This window comes from Pongo abelii, chromosome 19 (genome assembly GCF_028885655.2).
Source record: "Pongo abelii isolate AG06213 chromosome 19, NHGRI_mPonAbe1-v2.0_pri, whole genome shotgun sequence".
Taxonomy (NCBI): Eukaryota; Metazoa; Chordata; class Mammalia; order Primates; family Hominidae; genus Pongo; species Pongo abelii.
The window spans coordinates 44,602,134-44,623,870 of NC_072004.2; the positions used below are offsets into that span (position 1 = coordinate 44,602,134).

General features: G+C 38.6%; 1 protein-coding gene across 8 annotated transcripts in view; it reads left to right on the plus strand.

Annotated features, from left to right (window-relative positions):
* Positions 1-21,737, plus strand: part of GOSR1 (golgi SNAP receptor complex member 1) — a 50,058-nt gene that overhangs the window by 22,310 nt on the left and 6,011 nt on the right. For 7 of the 8 annotated variants that reach the window (XM_063717848.1, XM_054535150.2, XM_054535152.2 and 4 more), the window contains 2 exons: positions 12,041-12,070; positions 21,108-21,190. In XM_063717848.1, the coding sequence (XP_063573918.1) occupies positions 12,041-12,070; positions 21,108-21,190 (113 nt within the window). The remainder of the gene's footprint in view (positions 1-12,040; positions 12,071-21,107; positions 21,191-21,737) is intronic. The other variant, XM_063717849.1, reaches the window with a different exon arrangement.

Consider the following 21,737-nt stretch of genomic DNA (forward strand, 5'->3'; position numbering starts at 1 on the left):
ATTTGGTTCTTGAGGAATGAGTAGGTGTTCTCCAAGTAGAGATAGAAAGAGATTGAAAAGTTGAAACTCAGACCTCATGACCATGCCTTTGTGTCTTCTCTTCTTAAATCCGTATCATTCCTCATACATTATTAAATGGATCTATTTTGAAACATCATGCATTTACTCACAGTCCAAACCCTCTCCCAGGTTATAGGCCTCATTCTTGCACCTGAAGAGGACACACTGGGCAAAAGAAAGTGAGCAGTGGGGGGGCTCTGAGGGTCACCGGGGTCAGTCGAGGCTGCCATTCTTTTTCCTCATAAATCAGATTTACTGAGGTAGAATTTACTTACAGTAAAAATGTATCCATTTTAAGTTTACAGTTTGGTACGTTTTAACAAATATATAGACTCTTTTAACCGCCACCACAGTCAAGACAGAGAACATTTCTATCACCCCAAAAAAGTTCCTTATGCCCCTTTGGAGTCAGTCCCCGTCCCTCAGTCCCGGGCAGCTGCTTACTGGCTTTCTATCACTATAGATTAGTTTTACCTTTTCCAGAATTTTATACAAATGAATTCATACAGTCTGCACTTATTTCACCTAGCATAGTGTTTCTAAGACTTATTCTTTTTCTTAAATGTCAGTAATTGATTTCTTTCAATAGCGGAATAACTTCCATTGTATGATATACCACGATTTCTTTATCCATTCAACCATTGTTGCACAGTTGGGTTATTTTCAGTTTTTGGCTATTACAAACAAAATTATTATGAACATTCATAAACAAAACTTTGTGTGGTCACATGTTCTCATTCCTCTTTTTTTTTTTTTTTTTTTTTTTGAGACGGAGTCTCATTCTGTTGCCCAGGCTGGAGTGCAGTGGCGCAATCTTGGCTCACTGCAACCTCCACCTCCTGGGTTCACGACATTCTCCTGCCTCAGCCTCCCAAGTAGCTGGGACTACAGGCGCGTGCCACCACGCCCCGCTAATTTTTTGTATTTTTAATAGAGATGCGGTTTCACCGTGTTAGCCGGGATGGTCTTCATCTCCTGACCTCGTGATCCGCCCGCCTTGGCCTCCCAAAGTGCTGGGATTACAGGCGTGAGCCACTGTGCCCGGCCGTTCTCATTCCTGTTGAGTAAATACTAGGAGTTGGATTGTTGAGTTGTATGGTAAGGATATGTTCCAATTTATAAGAAAGTGTCAAACTTTTCCAAAGCGGTTATACCATTTTTGCATTCCTGTCAGTCGTGTGTGAGAGTTCAAATTGCCAACACGCCTTTCTATTGTAGCCATTTTCGTAGAAGTGTAATGGTTTTTATTGTGGTTTTGATTTGTATTTCTCTAAGGACTGGTGATGTTAAGCCTTCCTTCAAGTGCTTATTAACCATTCACGTATCTTCTTTTCTATTATTCACAACTCACAGGTTATTGTGACATTTGTATATCTTCTTTAGTAAGGAGGTCTGTTCAAGTCTTTTTGCCTTTTGTTGTGGGCCTTTTTCTATTGTGTTATAAGGGTTCTTTGTGTACTCTGGACGTAAGTCCTTTGTCAGATAAAGGTTTTGCAAGTATTTTCTCTGAGCCTGTGACTTCCTTTTCTTTTCATCTGGTGACTTTCAAAAGAGCCGAGGTTTTTAATTTTGATGAAATCTGGTTGATCAATTTTTCCTTTCTGATTCATGTATTTTGGGCCTATTTAAGAAATCTTGGCTGTCCTAAGGTTACAAATTTTTTTCTTTTGTTTTCTTTCAGGAGTTTTAGTTTTAGCTTTTTTGTTTGTTTGTTTTTAAACCTGCAGCCAGCATCATACAGTTTTAGCTTTAACATTAGGTTTATAATCCACTTTGGCTTCACTTTTGTGTGTGGTGTAAGTTAAGGGTGAGGATTCATTTTTTTTTAAACACATGTATATTCCATTGTTTCAGTACCATTTGTTGAAAAGACTCTCTTTTCCTCTGTTTAATCTTTTCAAAGATGTTGACATCTTTCTAGAGAATTAATTGGACAGTTGCTAGTTTATTTCTGAACTTTGTTCTGTTCCATTGACCTACAGATCCATCCTTAGGCTAGTTGTACTCTGGTTACTGTAGCTTTATAATAAGTTTTGAAATGAGGTAGTGTGTAAGTCTCCTAACTTTATTATGTATCTTCAAAGTTATTTTGATTCCTCTGGGTCCTTTGCACTTCCATATAAATTTTAATATCAGATTGTTTAAAAGCCTGCTGAAATTTCAAATAAGATTATATTGAATCTAGAGATCCATTTGGAGAGAATTGCCATCTTAACAACTGTAAATCTTCCAATCCAGGAACAAGGTCTTATATGAAAATATACAAAGAACTCTTAAAATTCAACAGTTTTAAAGTAGAAAAAAGATCTGAACAGCCATCTTAACCAAGGAAGATATACAGACAATAAATTAAGCATATGAAAAGATACTTAATGTAATTAAGTATCATTAGGGTACTGCAAAGTAAAACAACAGTAAGATACCACTGCACAACTGTTAGAATGGCTAAAATCCAAAACACTGACAACATTAGAAGGAACACTGAAGGAAGTGGAGTAACAGGAACTCTCACTCATTGCTGGATTGCTGGTGTGAATGCAAAATGGTACAGCGACATTGGAAGACACGCAGTTTTGTTTTCTTTTTCTTTTTCTTTTTTTTTTTCGAGACGGAGTCTCACTGTATCGCCCAGGCTGGAATGCAGTGGCGCGATCTCGGCTCACTGCATCCTCTGCCTCCTGGGTTTAAGCAGTTTTCTGCCTCAGCCTCCTAAGTAGCTGGGATTATAGGTGCATGCCACCACACCCGGCTAATTTTTGTATTTTTAGTGGAGACGGGGTTTCACCATCTTGGCCAGGCTGGTCTTGAACTCCTGACCTGGTGATCCACCCACCTCGGCCTCCCAAAGTTCTGGGATTACAGGCATGAGCTACCATGCCGAGCCTGGCAATTTTCTTAAAAAGCTAAATATGATCTTACCATACATTCTAGCAGTCATGCTCCTAGTAATTTACCTAAATGAGTTGAAAACTTACATTTACACAAAAACCTGTGCATGAATGTTTTACAGCAGCTTTGTTCATAATTGCCAAAAGTTGGAAGCAGTCAAGATGTCCTTAAATAAGTGAATGGATAAACAAATGGTGGTACATCCATGCAATGGAATATTATTCCGTCATACAAAGAAATAAGGCCTTTAAGCCTGGAAAAGACATGGGGGAACTTTAAATGCATAAAAGCAGCCAGTCTGTGAAGGCTACATACTGTGTAATTTTAACTATATGACATTTTGGACAAAGCAAAACTATAGAGACAGTAAAAAGATCAGCAATTCTCAGGGGTTGAGGATGGGAAATGGAGGAAAAATGAATAGGTGAAGCACAGGATACTTAGGGCAGTAAAACTCTTCTGTATGATACTGCAAGGATGGATCCATGACAAAACTCCTACCACCGTGCAATGCAAAGAGTCAACTCTAAAGCATGGTGTTTAGTTAGTAATGTATCAGTACTGGGTGATCAGTTGTAACACATGTGCCACACTAAGGCAAGAGGTAATCACAGGTGGAGGAGAACGGGTATATAGTGTGTACTTTCTACTGAATATTTCTATATGTCTAAAATTGTTCTAGCAATAATTCTATTCATTTTTTAAAAAGGAAAAAGTGATTTTCTAGGATCTCACTGCTAATGACTCAGCTTTTATTTTTTTATTTTCTCCTTGAACTGAGCAGAAATCTGTCAGGTGCTTCACTTTCTGTCTCCCGGTAACTTGCTGTGATTATGAAAATGTTTGTGCTAAACAACCCATGAACAAAGCAAATAAAGATATTCCTTCATCTACCCAGACTGACAGGAATTATGCCACCATATCAGTGTTAACGGAAGAGAGGTTACAGTTGGTTTCCACTTTCATCTTTGTTTTCCTCTATTTTCCAAATGTTCTCTGTAAAATAAAAAGCTCTTAGCACTGAAACAGTATATATGCATTCTACTGCAGCTTAATTGTATTCAGTTAACATAATTGAAGAGGTTAAATAAGAAATGTAGAAATAAGTAAGACATAGATCTTAAGGATCTCTCTGGTTAACTGTAAGTGAAAGACTATCTCGCCACAATGCTTGATGTAAATGGTCTGATTGGTTAGTGACAACCTCATCAATTATTGCAGCATGCAAAGGGATTGAGTTTTATTTATTATTTATTATTTAGTATGTACTTGCTTATTTGCTTTCTCATTTAGTTGCTTACTTATTTATTTGCTTATTACTTTCCTACCATTTTAAAAGAGGAAGATGATACTAAGTGATTTTGCCAAGTTCTTACATTTTGTTGGTTTATATTGCTTTAAGATACATGCTTGAAATCACATGTTTGCTCTTGAAATGTGTGCCTTTGTAGTGTGTGTATTGGGGGAAATAAGTTATTTTTTAAAAAGAGAATTATTTAAATATGGCTTCAGTGATTCCTCAGCACGATAACTGGTGATGAAATGTAGCTTATTGTTTTCAGCTAGTTTAAATTGGTCTTGAGACAAATGGAAATTTGTTTCTTAATTACAGGCTCTAGAAGACTTTATAGAACATCTCTGGGCTATTATCAAGTACTTGTTTAAGAAGGATAATTACACTTGAGTTATATATTTTATATCCCAAAGGAAAATAAGTTTAAATTTAATTTTAACCAGATGATGCCATCTGCATGGAGTCACTCTGTTGTCTTGTCCACACGTCCAGGATATGTTTAATGAATGGTGTTTGTTTACTTTATTTGGTCTTAGCCAAATGAGTAAAGACCTGGAGACTGGGCAATTTGAGAAGACATTTAGGAATCACTGGCTTTTCTCTGTTGATGCCACCATATAAGCTAAGGATGACAGTGGGTAGGGAATGTGTGTGGAATTCCTGTGTGATTCACTGTAACCGTGGTGTGCTAAATGCGTGGTTAAGCTAGTGTCAGCATCGTCTTCCTGTAATTTAAAGATCCCGTCTGTGAGCAGGACTGCTGCGTACTCATGTATATTTTGAAATATGCTTTACAGGATATTTTAGGACGTAATAAAAGAAAGATGACTGATGTGTAAGGGGACTTAAAGGGAAGAAAAACCCCTTCTTCTGTAGGGTAGCATATTTGGGATTATAATTTTTGTTTTCTTTAGGTTGGTTTCATTTAACTTTTTTTTTTTTTTTGAGTCGGGGTCGTGCTCTGTCGCCCAGGCTGGAGCGCAAAGGCACGATCTCGGCTCACTGCAACTTCCCCCTCCCGGGTTCAAGGAATTCTCCTGCCTCGGCCTCCTGAGTAGCTGGGATTACAGGCGCCCGCCACCACGCCCATCTAATTTTTGTATTTTTAGTAGGGACGAGGTTTCGCTGTGTTGGCCAGGCTGGTCTCGAACTCCTGACCTCAGGTGATCCACCTGCCTCAACCTCCCAAAGTGCTGGAATTACAGATGTGAGCCACTGCACCTGGCCAGTTGGTTTCATTTTCAAGTGAATCCAGCAAACACTCTTTCCTTTGACTTGTCGTTCCAGTATTGCTATAAAATTACTGTAATTTGAGGATAGTTGTCAATCTCAAATATATAAAATGACCAATTTCAGTGACCATTTATCCTTTTACGAAAACCTATTCTATGAAAATCCAATTTTGTGCAAAAAGTGGGAAATAAGTGGGGGCGTAAGTGTTTGCTTTATGAGACTTTATTTGATTCATGTAAATAGAAAATGGTTTCATTACATGTAAAATGTGATTTACATTGGTCAAAATGTCATTTTCGGAAAGTATACCTGAGACGTATGTACTCATTACGTAATGAGTACTAAAATTGGGTCTCATTACATAGAACAAGGATTCTATTTGTGTGCCACAAACAACTTCAAAGAATTTCTTTGTATGTAATGACAGAGAAAGTTGTTCCTTAGTGTCCATTTCAACTCCAGTTCCTCAGGAACATTGAATACAAATTATAATGAGTTTATTTTCCAACTAAAGTGTAGTAGTTAGGCTAGTTTATTAGTTAGTTTAGTTCTGACCTCTATGGTTGAGAACAGATACAAGAGAATTATAGAAAGCAGATAGTGAAAATGATAAAAAGTGTACCTGGCTGGCTTTCTGACAATTTGTGTGAAGTTCTTGGCTTTGTAATTTTATATTTCTTTCTAGGCTGATACATTGAGTTTATTTAGTTAGAAGTGTATTTCCACAGACTGATTATCTGTTTTTTTAAATGCTGCTTCACAGTTGTATACCACTTAAGGTATGTAGCTTTGTAGCCAATCTAAATTGGAATTGGGTTTTTGTTATTGTCGTTTGGTACATTGGTCACTTTATAAATGTTTAACTTTTTGTTTTGAGTTAATTATAGATTTGCATGCAGTTTTAAGAAATAATACAGAGAGGCTGGGTGTGGTGGCTTATGCCTGTGATTCCAGTTACTTGGGAGGCTGAGGCAGGAGGATTGCTTGAAGCCCAGAGTTCAAAGATGTAGTGAGCTGTGATGGTGCCACGGCACTCCAGCCTGGGTAACAGTGAGACCCCATCTGTACAAAGAAAAATAATAATAATAATACAAAGAAATCTCATGTATGGGCCTACCAAATTTTGTTTTGCTTTATTGCACTTTGCAGATACTATTTTTTACAAACTGAAGGTTGGTGGCAACTCTGTGTCGAGCAAGTCTCGCGGTGCCGTTTTTCTAACAGCATATGCTCACTTTGTGTCTCTGTGTTACATTTTGGTGACAGTATTTTAGATGTTTTCATTATTATCATATCTGTCATAGCGATCAGTGATCTTTGATGTTACTCTTGTAATTGCTTACAACCTCACTGATAGAAGAGGGTGAACTTAATAAATGTTGTGTATGTGTGGGGTTTTTTTTGTTTTGTTTTGAGACAGGGTCTTTCTTAGTTGCCCCCAGGCTGGAGTGCAGTGGCATGATCTCAGCCCACTGCAGCCTCCACCCTGTGGGCTCAAGCCATCCTTCTACCTCAGCCTCCTGAGTAGATGGGACTACAGGTGCACACCACTGTACTCGGATATCTTAAAATTGTTTGTATAGACGAGGTCTCACTATATTGGCTAAGCTAGTCTCAAACGCCTGGGGACTCAAGTAATCCTCCCACCTCGGCCTCCCAAAGTGCTGGGATTACAGGCGTGAGCCACCGTGCCTGGCCAGTTATGTGTGTTCTGACTGTGTCATCCACCATCCATTCCCAACTCACTCCTTCTCCTCAGGCCCCTCTCTGTTACCTGACACAGAACGGTATTGAAATTAGGCTAATTAATAACTTTGCAGTGGCTTGTAAATATTCAAGTGAAAGGAAGAGTTGCACAACTCTTTCAATCAAAAGGCAGAAGCCACTACCTTTAGTGAAGAAAGCATACTGAAAGCCAATCTAAGCTGAAAACTAGGCCTCTTGTGCCCGTTAGCCAAGTTGTGAAAGCAAAGGAAAAGTTCTTGAAGGAAATTAAAAGTGCCACTCCAGTGAATACACAAATGATAAGAAAGCAAAACAGCCCTATTGCTGATATGGAGAAAGTTTTAATGGTCTGGTTAGAAGATCAAACCACCTACAACATTCCCTTAGCCTAAGCCTAATCCAGAGCAAGGCTCTCTTCAGCTTTATGAAGGTTGAGAGAGGTGAGGAAGCTGCTGAAGAAAGGTTTGAAGTTAACAGAGGTTGGTTCATGGGGTTTAAGGAAAGAAGCCATCTCTATAATATAGAAGTGCAAGGTTGAAGCAGGAAGTGCTGATGTAGAAGCCGCAGCAAGTTACCCAGAAGATCTAGCCAAGATCATTGATAAAGGTGGCTCCACTAAGCAACAGATGTTTAGTGTAGAATAAACAGCCTTTGTTGGAAGAAGATGCCATTTAGGACTTTCCTCCTAGAGACGAGAAGTCGGTGCCTGGCTTCAAAGCTTCACAGGACAGCTGACTGTCTTCTTAGGTGCTAATACAGCTGGTGACTTTAAATTGAAGCCATTGTGTATTTACCATTCCAGAAATTCTAGAGCTCTTAACAGTTATGCTCAATCTACCCTGCCTGTGCTCTCTAAATTGAATAACAAAGCCTGGAAGACAGCACATTTGTTTACCACATGGTTTGCTGAATATTTTAAGCCCACTCTGGAGACCTACTGCTCAGAAAAAAAGAATTATTTCAAAATATTACTACTCTTTGACAATGCACCTCTGATGGAGATGTACAAGGAGAGGAATGCTGTTTTCATGCCAGCCGACACAGCATTCATTCTGAAGCCTGTGGTTCGAGGAGTGATTTTGACTTTTAAGTCTTATTATTTAAGAAATACATTTTGTAAGGCTAAAGCTGCCATAGGTAGTTATTCTTCTGATGGATCTGTGCAAAGTAAATTGAAAGCCTTCTGGAAAGGAGTCACCATTCTAGATGCCATTAAGAACATTCATGAGGAGGTCAAAATATCAACATTAACAGGAATTTGGAAGAAATTGATTTCAACCGTCATGAATGACTTTGAGGGGTTCAAGCCTTCAGTGGAGAAAATAACTGCAGATGTGGCAGAACTAGCAAGAGAACTAGAATTAGAAGTGGAGCCTGAGCCGGGCGCAGTGGCTCATGCCTGTAATCCTGTAATCCCAGCGCTTTGGAAGGCCAAGGGAAGCGGATCACCCGAGGTCAGGAGTTTGAGACCAGCCCGGCCAACATAGTGAAACCCCAACTCTACTAAAAATACAGAAATTACCTGGGTGTGGTGGTGCGCACTTGTAATCCCCGCTACTTGGGAGGTTGAGGCAGGAGAATCACTTGAACCCAGGAGGTGAAGGCTGCAGTGAGCCAAGATTATGCCATTGCACTCCAGCCAGGGTGACACAGCACGACTGTCTCAAAAAAAAAAAAAAAAAAGGTTAGAAAGCGGAGCCTGAAGATATGACTGAATTGTGCGGCAATCTTATCTCATGATAAAACGTGAACAGGTGAGGAGTTGATTTTAACAGATAAGCAAAAGAAGTGGTTTCTTGAGATGGATTCTACTGGTGAAGACGCTGTAAACATTGTTGAAATGACAACAAAGGATTCAGAAGAGTGTATAAACTTAGTTGATAAAGCAGCAGAGGGGTTTGAGAGGATTGACTCCAATTTTGAAAGAAGCTCTACTGGGGGCAAAATGCTACCAAACAGCATCTTATGGTACAGAGAAATCTCTCAAGGCCCCAGTTTTTCCTAAGTGAAGAGAATTTTAGAATCAATCTCATAGATTTGTTGGGAGGATGAAGTTATGTTTTAACTTACTTGTTTAGCAAGACATTTAGGATAGGACGTGGCTCATAGTAAGCTCTCTGTGAGTATTAGCTATCATTATTCTTAACAAAATTAGTAAATTAATAGATTGTTTGCTCTTTTTTACTTTATTTAGTAGTTTATTTCATTTATTTTATCTTCATTAAGGCTGTTGGCACAAAACTAGTTTGTTGATTTGAGCAATATAAATCTTTATGTTCATATTATACTTCCTAGATTTTGGAATATCTTATGTTTATGCTCTTTAATGTGCTAAGTGGCCCTGATGAAGACAGTCAGGCAAACCATTATATTGAAGAAGGAGGTATTAACCCAAGTTAACCCTCTTTTTTGTGACCTTGTGGCCACTTCACCAGATGCCTTTTGGCTTGTGTCTTGTCTGTCTCCATTGTAAGATCTTGGCAGGTTAGTGCCATATCTTTGTAGCCACTTTCTGACCCAGTGCCCTTCAGGGGTGCTTCTATACGTGTTTGTTAGAAGAGTAAGTGCATAGTTAATAATCATAGATTTCATCAGAATAGTGAGTTTATCTGGAAATTTGTATCAATTTTATGCTTAGATTTACAATGTGTAGTTATTGAGAAACTAATAGCAAAAAATACTTGACACTTACTATGTGCCAGGTACTGATCCAATCACTATCTATACAAACCCCTTTATTTGAACAAGTAGGTTTTATTATCCTTGCCAGTTTACAGATGAGAAAACTGGGGCATGGAGAAACTTGCCTTGTGTCGAATAACTAATAAGTGGTAGATTCAGCATTTAAATAGCCACATAGTCTGTCTTTCACTGCCATCTTTGTAATTTTTAAAATTTTTAATAACAGGATTTATATATGGTATTTATGACTTTTTTTTTTTTTCCTGAGACAGAGTCTAGCTTGTCGCCCAGGCTGGAGTGCAGTGGCGTGATCTCGGCTCACTGCAATCTCCACCTCCTGGGTTCAAGCGATTCTTCTGCCTCAGCCTCTCAAGTAGCTGGGATTACAGGCGCCCACCACCACCACGCCCAGCTACTTTTTGTATTTTTTAGTAGAGATGGGGTTTCACTGTGTTGGGCAGGCTGGTCAAGAACTCCTGACCTCATGATCCACCTGCCTCGGCCTCCCAAAGTGCTGGGATTACAGGTGTGAGCCACCATGCCCAGCCAAATTTTGTATTTTTTAGTAGAGACGGGGTTTCACTGTATTGGCCAGGCTGGTCAAGAACTTCTGACCTCATGATCCACCTGCCTCGGCCTCCCAAAGTGCTGGGATTACAGGCGTGAGCCACGGCGCCCGGCCGGTATTTATGACTTTTTAAAGCTCATTTGTTCCCTAATATATTCAATAACTTAGATTACCTAGTCCACTAATTTATAATGAAACCTTGACTTTGTAGCATGAACTTAGAAATTCTTTTGGAAATAAGTAGTTGGAAAAATACATGCAAATATTTATTTGAGTGCCTACTGTGTACTTTACTCTATGCCAAGTAGATACAGATGTCTGGAAGTTTGTTTTCCTACTTCTGCTGTAAAGCTGGCCCTTTCCCAAACTTTACCTATTCATTTCTCCCTAAAATGGCTTTGTTTGTTTCTTTCTTTCCAATGGGTGCTGCATAAAGGCAATTTACAGATGAAAGGTGTATTTGGTATCTTAAGATTCTTGAATTCTAAAGTTTAGTAAGCTGAGATTTTAATTAAAAAAAAAAATGTTTCCCAAAAAAGAAATAAACATTAAGATGTAAATATTTACTACTTATAGACATCAGAATTATATTTGCCTATCCTGTCTCAACAAGTTGGTTCTAATTCTTAAGTTCTGAATAGATGATAGAGACAACTTTGAGCTATTTAAAGAGAAAGTTCATTTCTTTATGCTGTCATTAAAACTGTTCTGACTCTTAATTATCAGGTATCTCTGTGGAAAAAATAGATTTAAGCTAACAAAAGTAAGATAGAAATTGTTTGTTTGCAGTTTTTTGAGACAGAGTCTTGCTCTATGGCCCAGGCTGGAGTGCAGTGCCACGATGATTTCGGCTCACTGCAACCTGTGCCTCCCGGGTTCAAGCAGTTCTCGTGCCTCAGCCTGCCGAGTACCTGGGACTACAGGCACACATTAGCATACCCAGCTAATTTTTGTATTTTTAGTAGAGACAGAGTTTCACCATGTCGGTCAGGCTGGTCTCGAACTCCTGGCCTCAAATGATCTGCCTGCATTGGCCTCCCAAAGTGCTGGGATTACTGGCGTGAGCCGCCGCCATGCCTGGTTGTAAGATGGAAATTATATATATTGTATGCGAATGAAATTAAATTTATTTCGAAGTCCAGGCCAGCCACAGTGGCTCACATCTGTAATCTCAGCGCTTTGGGAGGCTGAGGTGGGCAGATTACCTGAGGTCAGGAGTTCGAGACCACCCTGGCCAACATGGCGAAACCCCATCTCTACTAAAAATACAAAAATTAGCCAGGCATGGTGGCGGGTGCCTGTATTCGCAGCTATTTGGGAAGCCGAGGCAGGAGAATAGCTTGAACCTAAGAGGCGGAGGCTGCAGTGAGTTGAGATTACACTACTGCACTCCAGCCCAGGTGACAGAGCGAGACTCTGTCTTAAAAAAGAAAAAAATTAGAGTCCAGAATTTTCTCCAGATGCTTTCAAAAAGCTAGACATTCTGTATACATAAATGACTAAAAAGTTTATAGATGTAGAAAAATTAATACAGGTTTTAAATGTGCATTTAGTAAATTCAGAATTTGAATTTTTCTTTTTATTTGCAGCTCAGATCGTCTGATAGAAGAGACAATAAGGTAGGAATAAGTTTTTGTTTTGCTTTGTTGGTTTTTGTTTGTTTGCACATAAATTTAATAAACAGTGTTACAGCTGTTTTAGAATTAAAGAAAAACATTTTAATGAACAGATCAAAGTTCGTTTATCCTCCTTAAAGATGAAATTTTTACTATGTCCTTCCCTTACAAGAGACGTTTGACACCCAAAGTAACATTTCCATAGTTACTTTAATTAAGCTGTTTTACTTAGGTTAATTTTTCCAATTAATTTATACTTAATATTTTCAATCTCAGTCTTTTTATTCTCACTTTTTAAAGGAAAGTGATTTAAAGCATAATTTGATAAATAACTTTATGCCATTCATATAGACTTTGCTGTTATAGCACCTGCAGAAAATCTACTGCAGTAATAGTTCATAGTATCTGTAATAACATTGAACTGGTTTCTTGCTTAAGTTAAGGGACATTTATTTCTTGTTTTGAACTGCTTAGCTTTCTAGGTTTGATGAATTTTAAAATACCTATTTTATGACAGTAAAAAAGTACATTAACTAGGTCTCTGTGCTCTAGAATTCACCAATGTGTAAAGCATTGGTTTTCGGGAAAGGTAAATCAAAGTACATGACAATAACAAACATTTGTATTTTTTTTTTTTTAGATGGAGTTTCACTCTTGTTGCCCAGGCTGGAGTGCAGTGGTGCCATCTCGGCTTACTGCAACCTCCACCTCCTGGGTTCAAGTGATTCTCCTGCCTCAGGCTCCTGAGTAGCTGGGATTTCAGGTGTGTGCCACCATGCCCAGCTAATTTTTTGTAATTTTAGTAGTGACAGGGTTTCATCATGTTGGCCAGTCTGGTCCCGAACTCCTGACCTCAGGTGATCTGCCCACCTTGGCCTCCTAAAGTGCAGAGATTACAGGTGTGAGCCACTGCGCCCAGCCACATTTGTGTTCTTACCATGGATATTGGGCCTGTGCTAAAAGTACTTTGCATGCATTATTTTATTTGATTTTCTCAATAACCCATTAGATAGACACAAATCATTAGGAGCTATCTCCAAAACAAAAAAGAAATTAAGTAATTTGCCTGTGGTCACATGACTAGTAAATAGTATTAAGGATTCAGAACCTGATTCAGTCTTAGTCTAACTCTAGAAACAGAGCTCTATTTAAACCACTGCTATATTTACCACATTGTAGAAAGAATACAAGGTTTTGGGTCTGATTTGGTTTGGAACCTGCCTGTGCTGTTTATTAGATCTTAGATTTCTGTTCTTTAGATAATTAACTTCTTGGAACATTCATTTTCTTATCTGTTTAAAAATATAGTATTGATGATAATACTTATCTGTAAGACTGTTAAGGATAATGTGAGGAAAATGCGTGATCTAATACTAGGTAATCTGTAAATGGTAGCTATATTATTATTACCAATCCTTTCTTTTTTAGCTTTTTGTTTGGATATCATTTCAGATTTCAGAAAAATTTCAGTAGTGGAAAGAAGTCCTATATACCCTTTACCCAACTTCTACCAAGTTTAACATACATTGATGCTTTTTACTCCTAAATATTTCAGTGTTCGTTTCCTAAATATCTGTTTCTTTTGTATGGCTTCATGGATTCTTTATTCAATGGATTGGAATATTTTCCATCATTAATCATCTTAATACATTGTGATCTTTTATAACAATAAGCTGTGATTGTGTCTTGAATTTTTGTTTAAATTGTATATGCTGAGCCTTCCACCTGAAGAAAGTTTTCACAGAATTTCCTAATGTTGACTGAAGTTTCTTCCTTGTAACTTTTTCCTTTTCATCAGCACATGAGATCTGATCACATTTTGCCAGGAATTCTTTACTTAAAGTTTCCCAATCATCCTTTTTCTTTTTTCCTTTATTTCCCTTTCTTTCTGCCTGCTCTTCTAGGGCCAGGCTGCCTTAATTAAGCTTTCACTTCAGAACTGGCCTATTTAAGGGCTGGTAATACGAGTATAAAAACTTGGGGTACCTCATAGGGCAAAAAAGAAATTAAAAGGAACAATTGAGAACCATTGAATTGTTACTATTATTTTGCTAGTTAAAAAAACATGTTATTAGGAGGTCTTTTATTTCAGTATTTTCCCTTGTTTCAAAATATGATAGGCATTATAAGAAAAGTTTCACTGAGTATAAAGCTAGTTATGATTTCTTATGAAGAATATAAAGTTTGTGTCAAATAATATTTTTGCATATTCCATATGGAAAAAATTTACCTTTTCCTTTTAGAGATACATTTTAAAACTATGTGAGCAACTGAATATAGACTTTGACATCAACTTATTGAAAAGAACTAGCATTTTTAATATTTATAAATTCATTTCTAACCTTTAAATGTATGACTTGTATTATCTGTTGTTGAAAAAAACATGACTGAGTTCAGTTCACAGAGCAGGTAACAGGTAAGAAAGTTGAAGTTCCCGTAAGTGTATCAGTGATTTATCATTTTAAAAGCGGTATATATTATTTAGAGCTTATATTTGGCTTCTAAGTATTTGACCCTTGAAATAACAGCCTAGATTTCATTCTGCTTGACTCTAAGTCATGAAATGAGATGAGGAAGTATGTCTAGATATACTTTGTGGTACTGGAAATCATGCATCTTCAACAAGTTAACATAATGTATGATGATGATATCTATTCCCCAAGGAATACAAAGTGCTTTGCAGAAATTATTTTTTAACCTCTGTCCACTTGTGAGTCAAAGTCTACAGGAAATGGTGATAGTTCCAGTTTAAAAAACAGAAGCAGGCCCAGCATGGTGGCTGACGCCTATAATCCTAACACTTTGGGAGGCTGAGGTGGGAGGACTGCTTGAGGCCAGAAACTCGAGTCAGCCAGAGCAACATAGTGAGACCCCATCTTTACAAAATTGTTTCTAAAAAGCCAGGCATGGTGGTGCACATCTGTAAGCCAACCACTTGGGAGGCTGAGGCAGGAGGAGCACTTGCACCCATGAGGTCAAGGCTGCCATGGTGGTGCTACTGCAGCCCCGCCTGCGTGGCACAGTGAGGCCCTGTCTCAAAAAAATAATAATATATCATTCAAAGATTGATATATGGGCCAGCATAGGTTTGAAAGCTGTTACTTTATACAAGACCATAGTATCTACTTGCAAATACCTTGTACACTTTTCTACAAAACAACCACATTTTCAGTGTATCATATTTTGTCATAATCTCTCAAACTGAAAAATTATGAATAAGAACTAAATGATGCAAAGGAAGTTGTTTGTTAAGCTCTTCTTGTGTTCCTTTCATTTGGAGATCAAAAATTCAGTGTATTATGTGGTTGACATCGCTCCCTCCTTCTGCTCTAATCTTGACTGGTGATTCTCTACACCTCCAACATTGTTCTGGTCCTAGATGTCCTTCCTCCATTATCCTAAAATAATTTCCTCTATTGGATTACCTACTTCTTGGGATTAGTGCCTTCCACTTTCTTACTTTATTCCCTTATTATGCTGAACCATGTCCTTAGTAACTTCCTGAGAAAGAACAGGAGGTAAATTGTTTTGGACTGCCCACATCCAAAAAGTCTTTATTCTGCTCATATTCTTGATTCATTATTTAACTTAACCAAGATAGAATTCTGAGTTGGAAATAATTTTGAAATTTTTAAAGGCATTGTTTCCAGTATTGCTTCTAAAGGCCAGGCTGGACACAGTGGCATGCGTCTTTTCCAGTCCAATGCTCTTGGCATTGAGTGAACTCTTACAATCTGGAAACTCATCTTCAGTTCTTGGAAATTGTCTTACGTTCTTTATCATTTTCTTCCCTCTTCTTTCTCTGTTGTTTCATTCAAAAAAATATTAAAAAGATTATGTGTTGGGCCTTCTGAATTGATCCTTTCTTACCTTTTCTCTGTTTCTATTGATCTTTTTGTTTAACATTCTGGGAGATTTACTGAATTTCTCCTTCCAATTCTTCTATTACATTTTTATATCAGCTCTTCATTTAATTTACAAGAGCTCTTTCCTGAGAGACAGATACACATGTTTATGTGTATGTTTTGTGGATGTAATAATCTTTTATCTCTCTGAAAACATTAAGTGTAATTTTATTTTAGAGTTTCTTGAGCTTCCTTTATTGCCCCTGTTTGCTCAGCCTCACTTTTCTGTTTGCTGGGTGGTTTATTTGAACTCTGCCTTTCATGTTACCTCCTTACACATCTAGTGATTATTGGCTGTTCCTTCATATTTAAGGGTGTGACTCCAAAAGACGATGAGCTTCTAATCACTCATTGCTGTTACCCAGGCTGGAGTGCAGTGACATGATCATGGCTCACTGCAGCCTTGACCTTCTGGGCTCAAGCAATCTTCCCACCTCAGCATTCTGAATAGCTGGTACTACTGGCACACACCACCATGCCCAGCTAATTTTTTTTTTTTTTTTTTGTATTTTTCTGTAGACATGGTGTTTCTCCATGTTGTGAAAAGAATGTGTGTTGGGAAGCTCATCCTGTGAGCATAGGGTGGTGACACTTGTTGAGTGTTAGGCCTCACCATGCATGATCAAGCGGACCTGGCTGTTTCACTGGGGACTTCAAATTGCCAGATCTCTATGTCTCTTCTCCTGAGCTAGGTCTTCTACTGGACTAGGGGCAGCCACCTAGCTGCATGCGTTAGGAAGGACAATTTTGGAGTATGGCAACTCCTTGTGCAAATTTCTACAAATCTCCATTTTTAACCCTACTCCACAGTTCTGCCCTCAGAGAGAGTGATCCCTTCCATTCTTAAGCATTTCCGAAATCTGTGGAAAATTTTTAAAATCATTGCTTGACTCATAATTTTATTGAGGTGCATCACAGTGGTGGATTTGGAGCTGCTAATGTGTTTTTTTGTTTGTTTTAGTTTTACCCAATTACATTTCTTTATTCTGAAATGTCATTTCAAAAGACCAGACCATAATATCTCCATATGAACAGATATTTTTCTAGAATAGGCCTAAAAGTATTGGGAAGATGGGATTGTCAGCATTAGAACACATAGGAAATCAGGACCCTGGAAGAACTGTAATATTCTCTAGGACTTTTCATTTTCTAAATTTGCAGAGATACTGCCTGTGATTTCAGTTGAAAGTGATCCAAATCCTAGTATGTCCATGTTAATTGTGTGTGTAGCTTCAAATGTTATTTAACATTTCTTAATCAAGTGGAATTTTTCTAATGTTCTTTTCATTTTTCTTTTATTAGACACTTGTTTATTGTATATTATACAAGTACAGTGTTCTTATTGTAACAACTTAAATAATACTAAAATGGATAAAGAAAAAGCCGGGCGCCGTGGCTCACGCCTGTAATCCCAGCACTTTGGGAGACTGAGACGGGTGGATCACGAGGTCAGGAGATCGAGACCATCCTGGCTAACACGGTGAAACCCTGTCTCTACTAAAAATACAAAAAATTAGCTGGGCGCGGTGGTGGGCGCCTGTAGTCCCAGCTACTCAGGAGGCTGAGGCAGGAGAATGGTGTGAACCTGGGAGGCGGAGGTTGCAGTGAGCCAAGATCGTGCCACTGCACTCCAGCCTAGGTGACAGAGCAAGACTCCAACTCAAAAAAAAAAAAAAAAAAAAAAGAAAAAGAAAAAGTCAGTCTCCTGGTAGTACCCCTCTATTCTTAACCCCTGAAGCAACTTGTGTTAACTGACAGTTGTGTATCTTTCTGATACCTTTTTCACTGTCATACAAACATCCCCAAAGATGTTTGTTTCTGTAATTACAGGATTCATATTCTATACATTCTGTGGCTTGCTTTAATCACTCAGTATGTTATAAACATCCCTTCAAGTTGATAGAAATACTGACTGACTGTTTTGTTTTGTTTGAGACCGCATCTTGTGTTGTCACCCAAGCTGGAGTGCAGTGGTGTAATCTCAGCTTACTGCAACCTCTGTCTCCTGGGCTTCAAGTGATTCTTCACCCTCAGCCTCCCAGTAGCTGGGATTACAGGCGCTCACCACCATGCCTGGCTAATTTTTGTATTTTTAGTAGAGAAGACGTTTCACCATGTTGGCCAGGCTGGTCTTGAACTCCTTGGCCTCAAGTGATCCACCTGCCTCGGCTTCCCAAAGTGCTGGGATTACAGGCGTGAGCCACCGCACCTAGCCCTAACTCATTTTTTTAAATACCCAAATACTGTGTAATCACTGCCTGTGATTTCAGTTGAAAGTGACCTAAATCCTAGCATGTCCATGTTAATTTTTTGTGTGTGTGCAGCTTCAGATGTTATTAACATTTCTTAATCACTCAGGTGGGATTTTTCTAATGTTCATTTTTCTTTATTACATATTTATATATTATCAAAGTACATTTGTATATTATCAAAATGTTCTTATTGAACAACTTAAATAATACTAAAATGGATAAAGGAAAAGTCAATCTCCTGGTAGTACCCCTCCATTCTTAACCTCTGAAGTAACTTGTGTTCAGTGACAGTTGTGTATCTTACTGATACACAACTTTTTCACTGTCATACAAACATCCCCAAGGATGTTTGTTTCTGAAAATATTAGAGCATTCATATTCTGCACGTTCCGTAGCTTGCTTTATCACTCAATATGTTATAAACATCCTTCATGTTAATAGAAATAATACTAACCCATCCTTTTTAATAACCAAATACTATTTCATAGTATGGTTATATCATAATCTATTATACCATTCAAATGTTACTTCCAGTTTTGGGGGATTTTTTTTTTTTTTTTTTGGTCTTTTTGCTGTTGTTGTTCGTTTTTTACTATTCCAAAAATGCTTCAACAAATATTCTTTTACAGATTGAGTGTTGCTTATCCAAAATACTTGGGACCAGAAGTCTTGGGGATTTCTGATTTTCAGATTAGGGATGTTCAACCTGTATATACCTCCTTACACACTTTTGTTTCTCTTTTGCCATCTCAAATCTTGAAATTCAAGTTTTGATTCATGTGTCACTTGTTTAGAATACTCCTTCTAGCATTTCCCTTCAGTAAGACACGTGGTGGTTTACTCTGTGAGACCTTACCTGGCCAAAAATGTGTTCACTCGGCTCCCAGATAGGTCCAGCTATGAGAGCCTCTTAAGCAATGGCATATCAGGCAGTGATGCATCCATCACTGGGCTCTTCCCCTTAGGGGCTGGGCATCACACCAGCTACAAGACTATCGGCTCTCTGCTTGTCATCTTTCTGGCTGCGTGTAGCAGTCGTTTCCCAGCTGCAGGGCCTGGGAGCAGTTTCACTGCAACCCCTGTATATGCAGATCCATAGTCTTCCACTGTCTGGGTTCCTCAGGAAGCAAGGAAGCCCTAGGTCTTCACCTCAAGCTTGAAGAAAAATCTAAGCTTACCTGCTGTCAGTTCCCTGGTTCTCTCTTCACTTGAGAGAGTATAGCCCTCTACCTGGCTTTCTTCCCTGGAGATCTCAAGGGAACTTGGGGCCTCAGATGGACCCTCCCTAGTGTGTCTGCTTTTGTTCTTGTGCTACTCCATGCAGGAAATGGACCAAAGGTCAAGTCAGGAATTTATACTCTCACCATCATCTTCCCCAAATCTCAATCTCTTGATTTTTTTAAAAAAATAGATACTTTCAAAATTGCTCAACAGCATTTCATTTTCTGTTGCTATTTATAATGTCAACATGCAAAGCACTCCTCTGTGTGTTACATATCAAAGTGGATACTGACCCTGCCCTCTAGGGCTCTAATGTCCAGAGAGATAAGACTATGGGAAATGAATAATCCTGGAAGTGATAGCAAAATGATATTAACTTAGGGCCAAGCTTGGTGGCTCACACCTATAACTCCAGCACTTTGGGAGGCGGAGGTAGGAGGATGGCTTAAGCCCAGGAGTTTGAGACCAGCCTGGTCAACATAGGGAGACCCCATCTCTAGAAATAATTTAAAAATTAGAAAAAAAAAATTAGCCAGGCATGATGGCACATGCCTGTAGTCCCAGCTACTCAGGAGGCTGAGGTGGGAGGATTGCTTGAGTCCAGGAAGTCAAGGCTGCAGTAGCCACAGTCAGACCACTGGGCTTCAGCCTGGGTGACAGAGCAGGACCCTGTCCCCCAACCCCCCGCCCCGAAAAAAAAGGATATTAACTCAGAGATCTTTTAAACAGGACATCAAGGTAGTCACAGGGAAGAGATTGTGTTCTACAAAAAGTGACTTTCTCTTTTCTCTTTAATCTTTTCTTTTTTTTGAGACAGGGTCTCGCTCCATTATTCAAGCTAGAGTGCAGTGGCTCCATCACAGCTCGCTGTAGCCTCCCCCTCCTGGGCTCAATTGATCCTCTCACCTCAGCCTCCCGAGTAGCTGGGACTACAGGCACACACGTCTAGCTAATTTTTTATTTTGGTAGAGATGGGATTTCGCCACATTGCCCAGGATGGTCTTGAACTTTTGGGCTCAAGTGATCCTCCCACCTCGGTCTTCCAAATTTGGTGCTGGGATTACAGACGTGAGCCACCACACCCAGCTGTTTTAGCCACGTTTAATGAATCTGTGACCTTTGTCAGCCATCATGGAAACCCAGCATAATGTTGCATGCATGCCTAGTTAGTTCTCAAGTAGAATTTTGGAACATAATCTCTTCATAAATTAAGGGCTGGTTGTGTATTCATATTTTATGATATTTTATATTTCTTTTCTATTTTTATAATTATAATTCCCTTTCAACAGTTTTTCCTGATTAAAGATATTTTAGCAGCTGGCTTCTTTTTAAACTCTTTTTAAACTTTTTAAAGTTTTTAAACTTTAAATTTTAAGCTTTTGTAATATGTGATTTGTCTGTTTATGTCTTATTTTGTTATTTTGAAGCAAACATAGGAAGTGGCTTACTGCCTTGCATAAAAAGATATCAGAGAACAGTGGAGTCATTTGGAAAAAGCACTGGTAAAGTGGCTTCAGAAGTGATTTTTTTCCCCTTATTTTCTGGCACAGTGCTTTCTAAGATGATGTTGTTCACTGTAGTTTTCTTTCACTTTTAAAGGCATGATGGTTCCAGGCAGGATAATCTTAAATGGTGATTTGTCATCTCTTTTTCCCCTTGCAGCATTGCTATGGCAACAAAAGAAAATATGACTTCACAGAGAGGAATGTTGAAGTCAATTCACAGCAAAATGAACACTTTGGCCAGTATCCTTTTTGAATGTTCACAGTCTGTGTTTTGAGGGTAGAGGGGAGAAGTGTCTGTGTGTGCTTTTATAGGGGGCAGGCTGCCATCATCAGTAGCAGTGGAGCCCATCAGTAATTGCATAATATGAATGTACTGTGCATTCCTACTTTGTGAAAGTTTATGCTCTTTAGTACCATTCCTAAAAGACTGCACCTCAGAAGTTTCTTACTACTAGATGTAGAAGAAAAAATTATAAATGTGAATTTAAAAATTATTCACCAATTTCTTCTACATTTTAGAAAGCTTTTAAATTCATGTTAGAACTCCACACTATACATTATTCTTACCTAAACATGATAAATTGTATGCCTTTGTTGTTTTTCCCATTTAGAGATAAGTCAGTGGCAGATGCTTGGAAGGGGGAAGGAAGGAGACAGCCACCCGTGCGGATGAGCTATAGCTACCGATGGAGTTTGTAACTCTATGCACAGGCTGAATTCTGGGATACATTCTCCACTTGTTTGTTGTAACCTCTCCTTTAAAATGTTTCAGTTTTCTGTTTTAAAT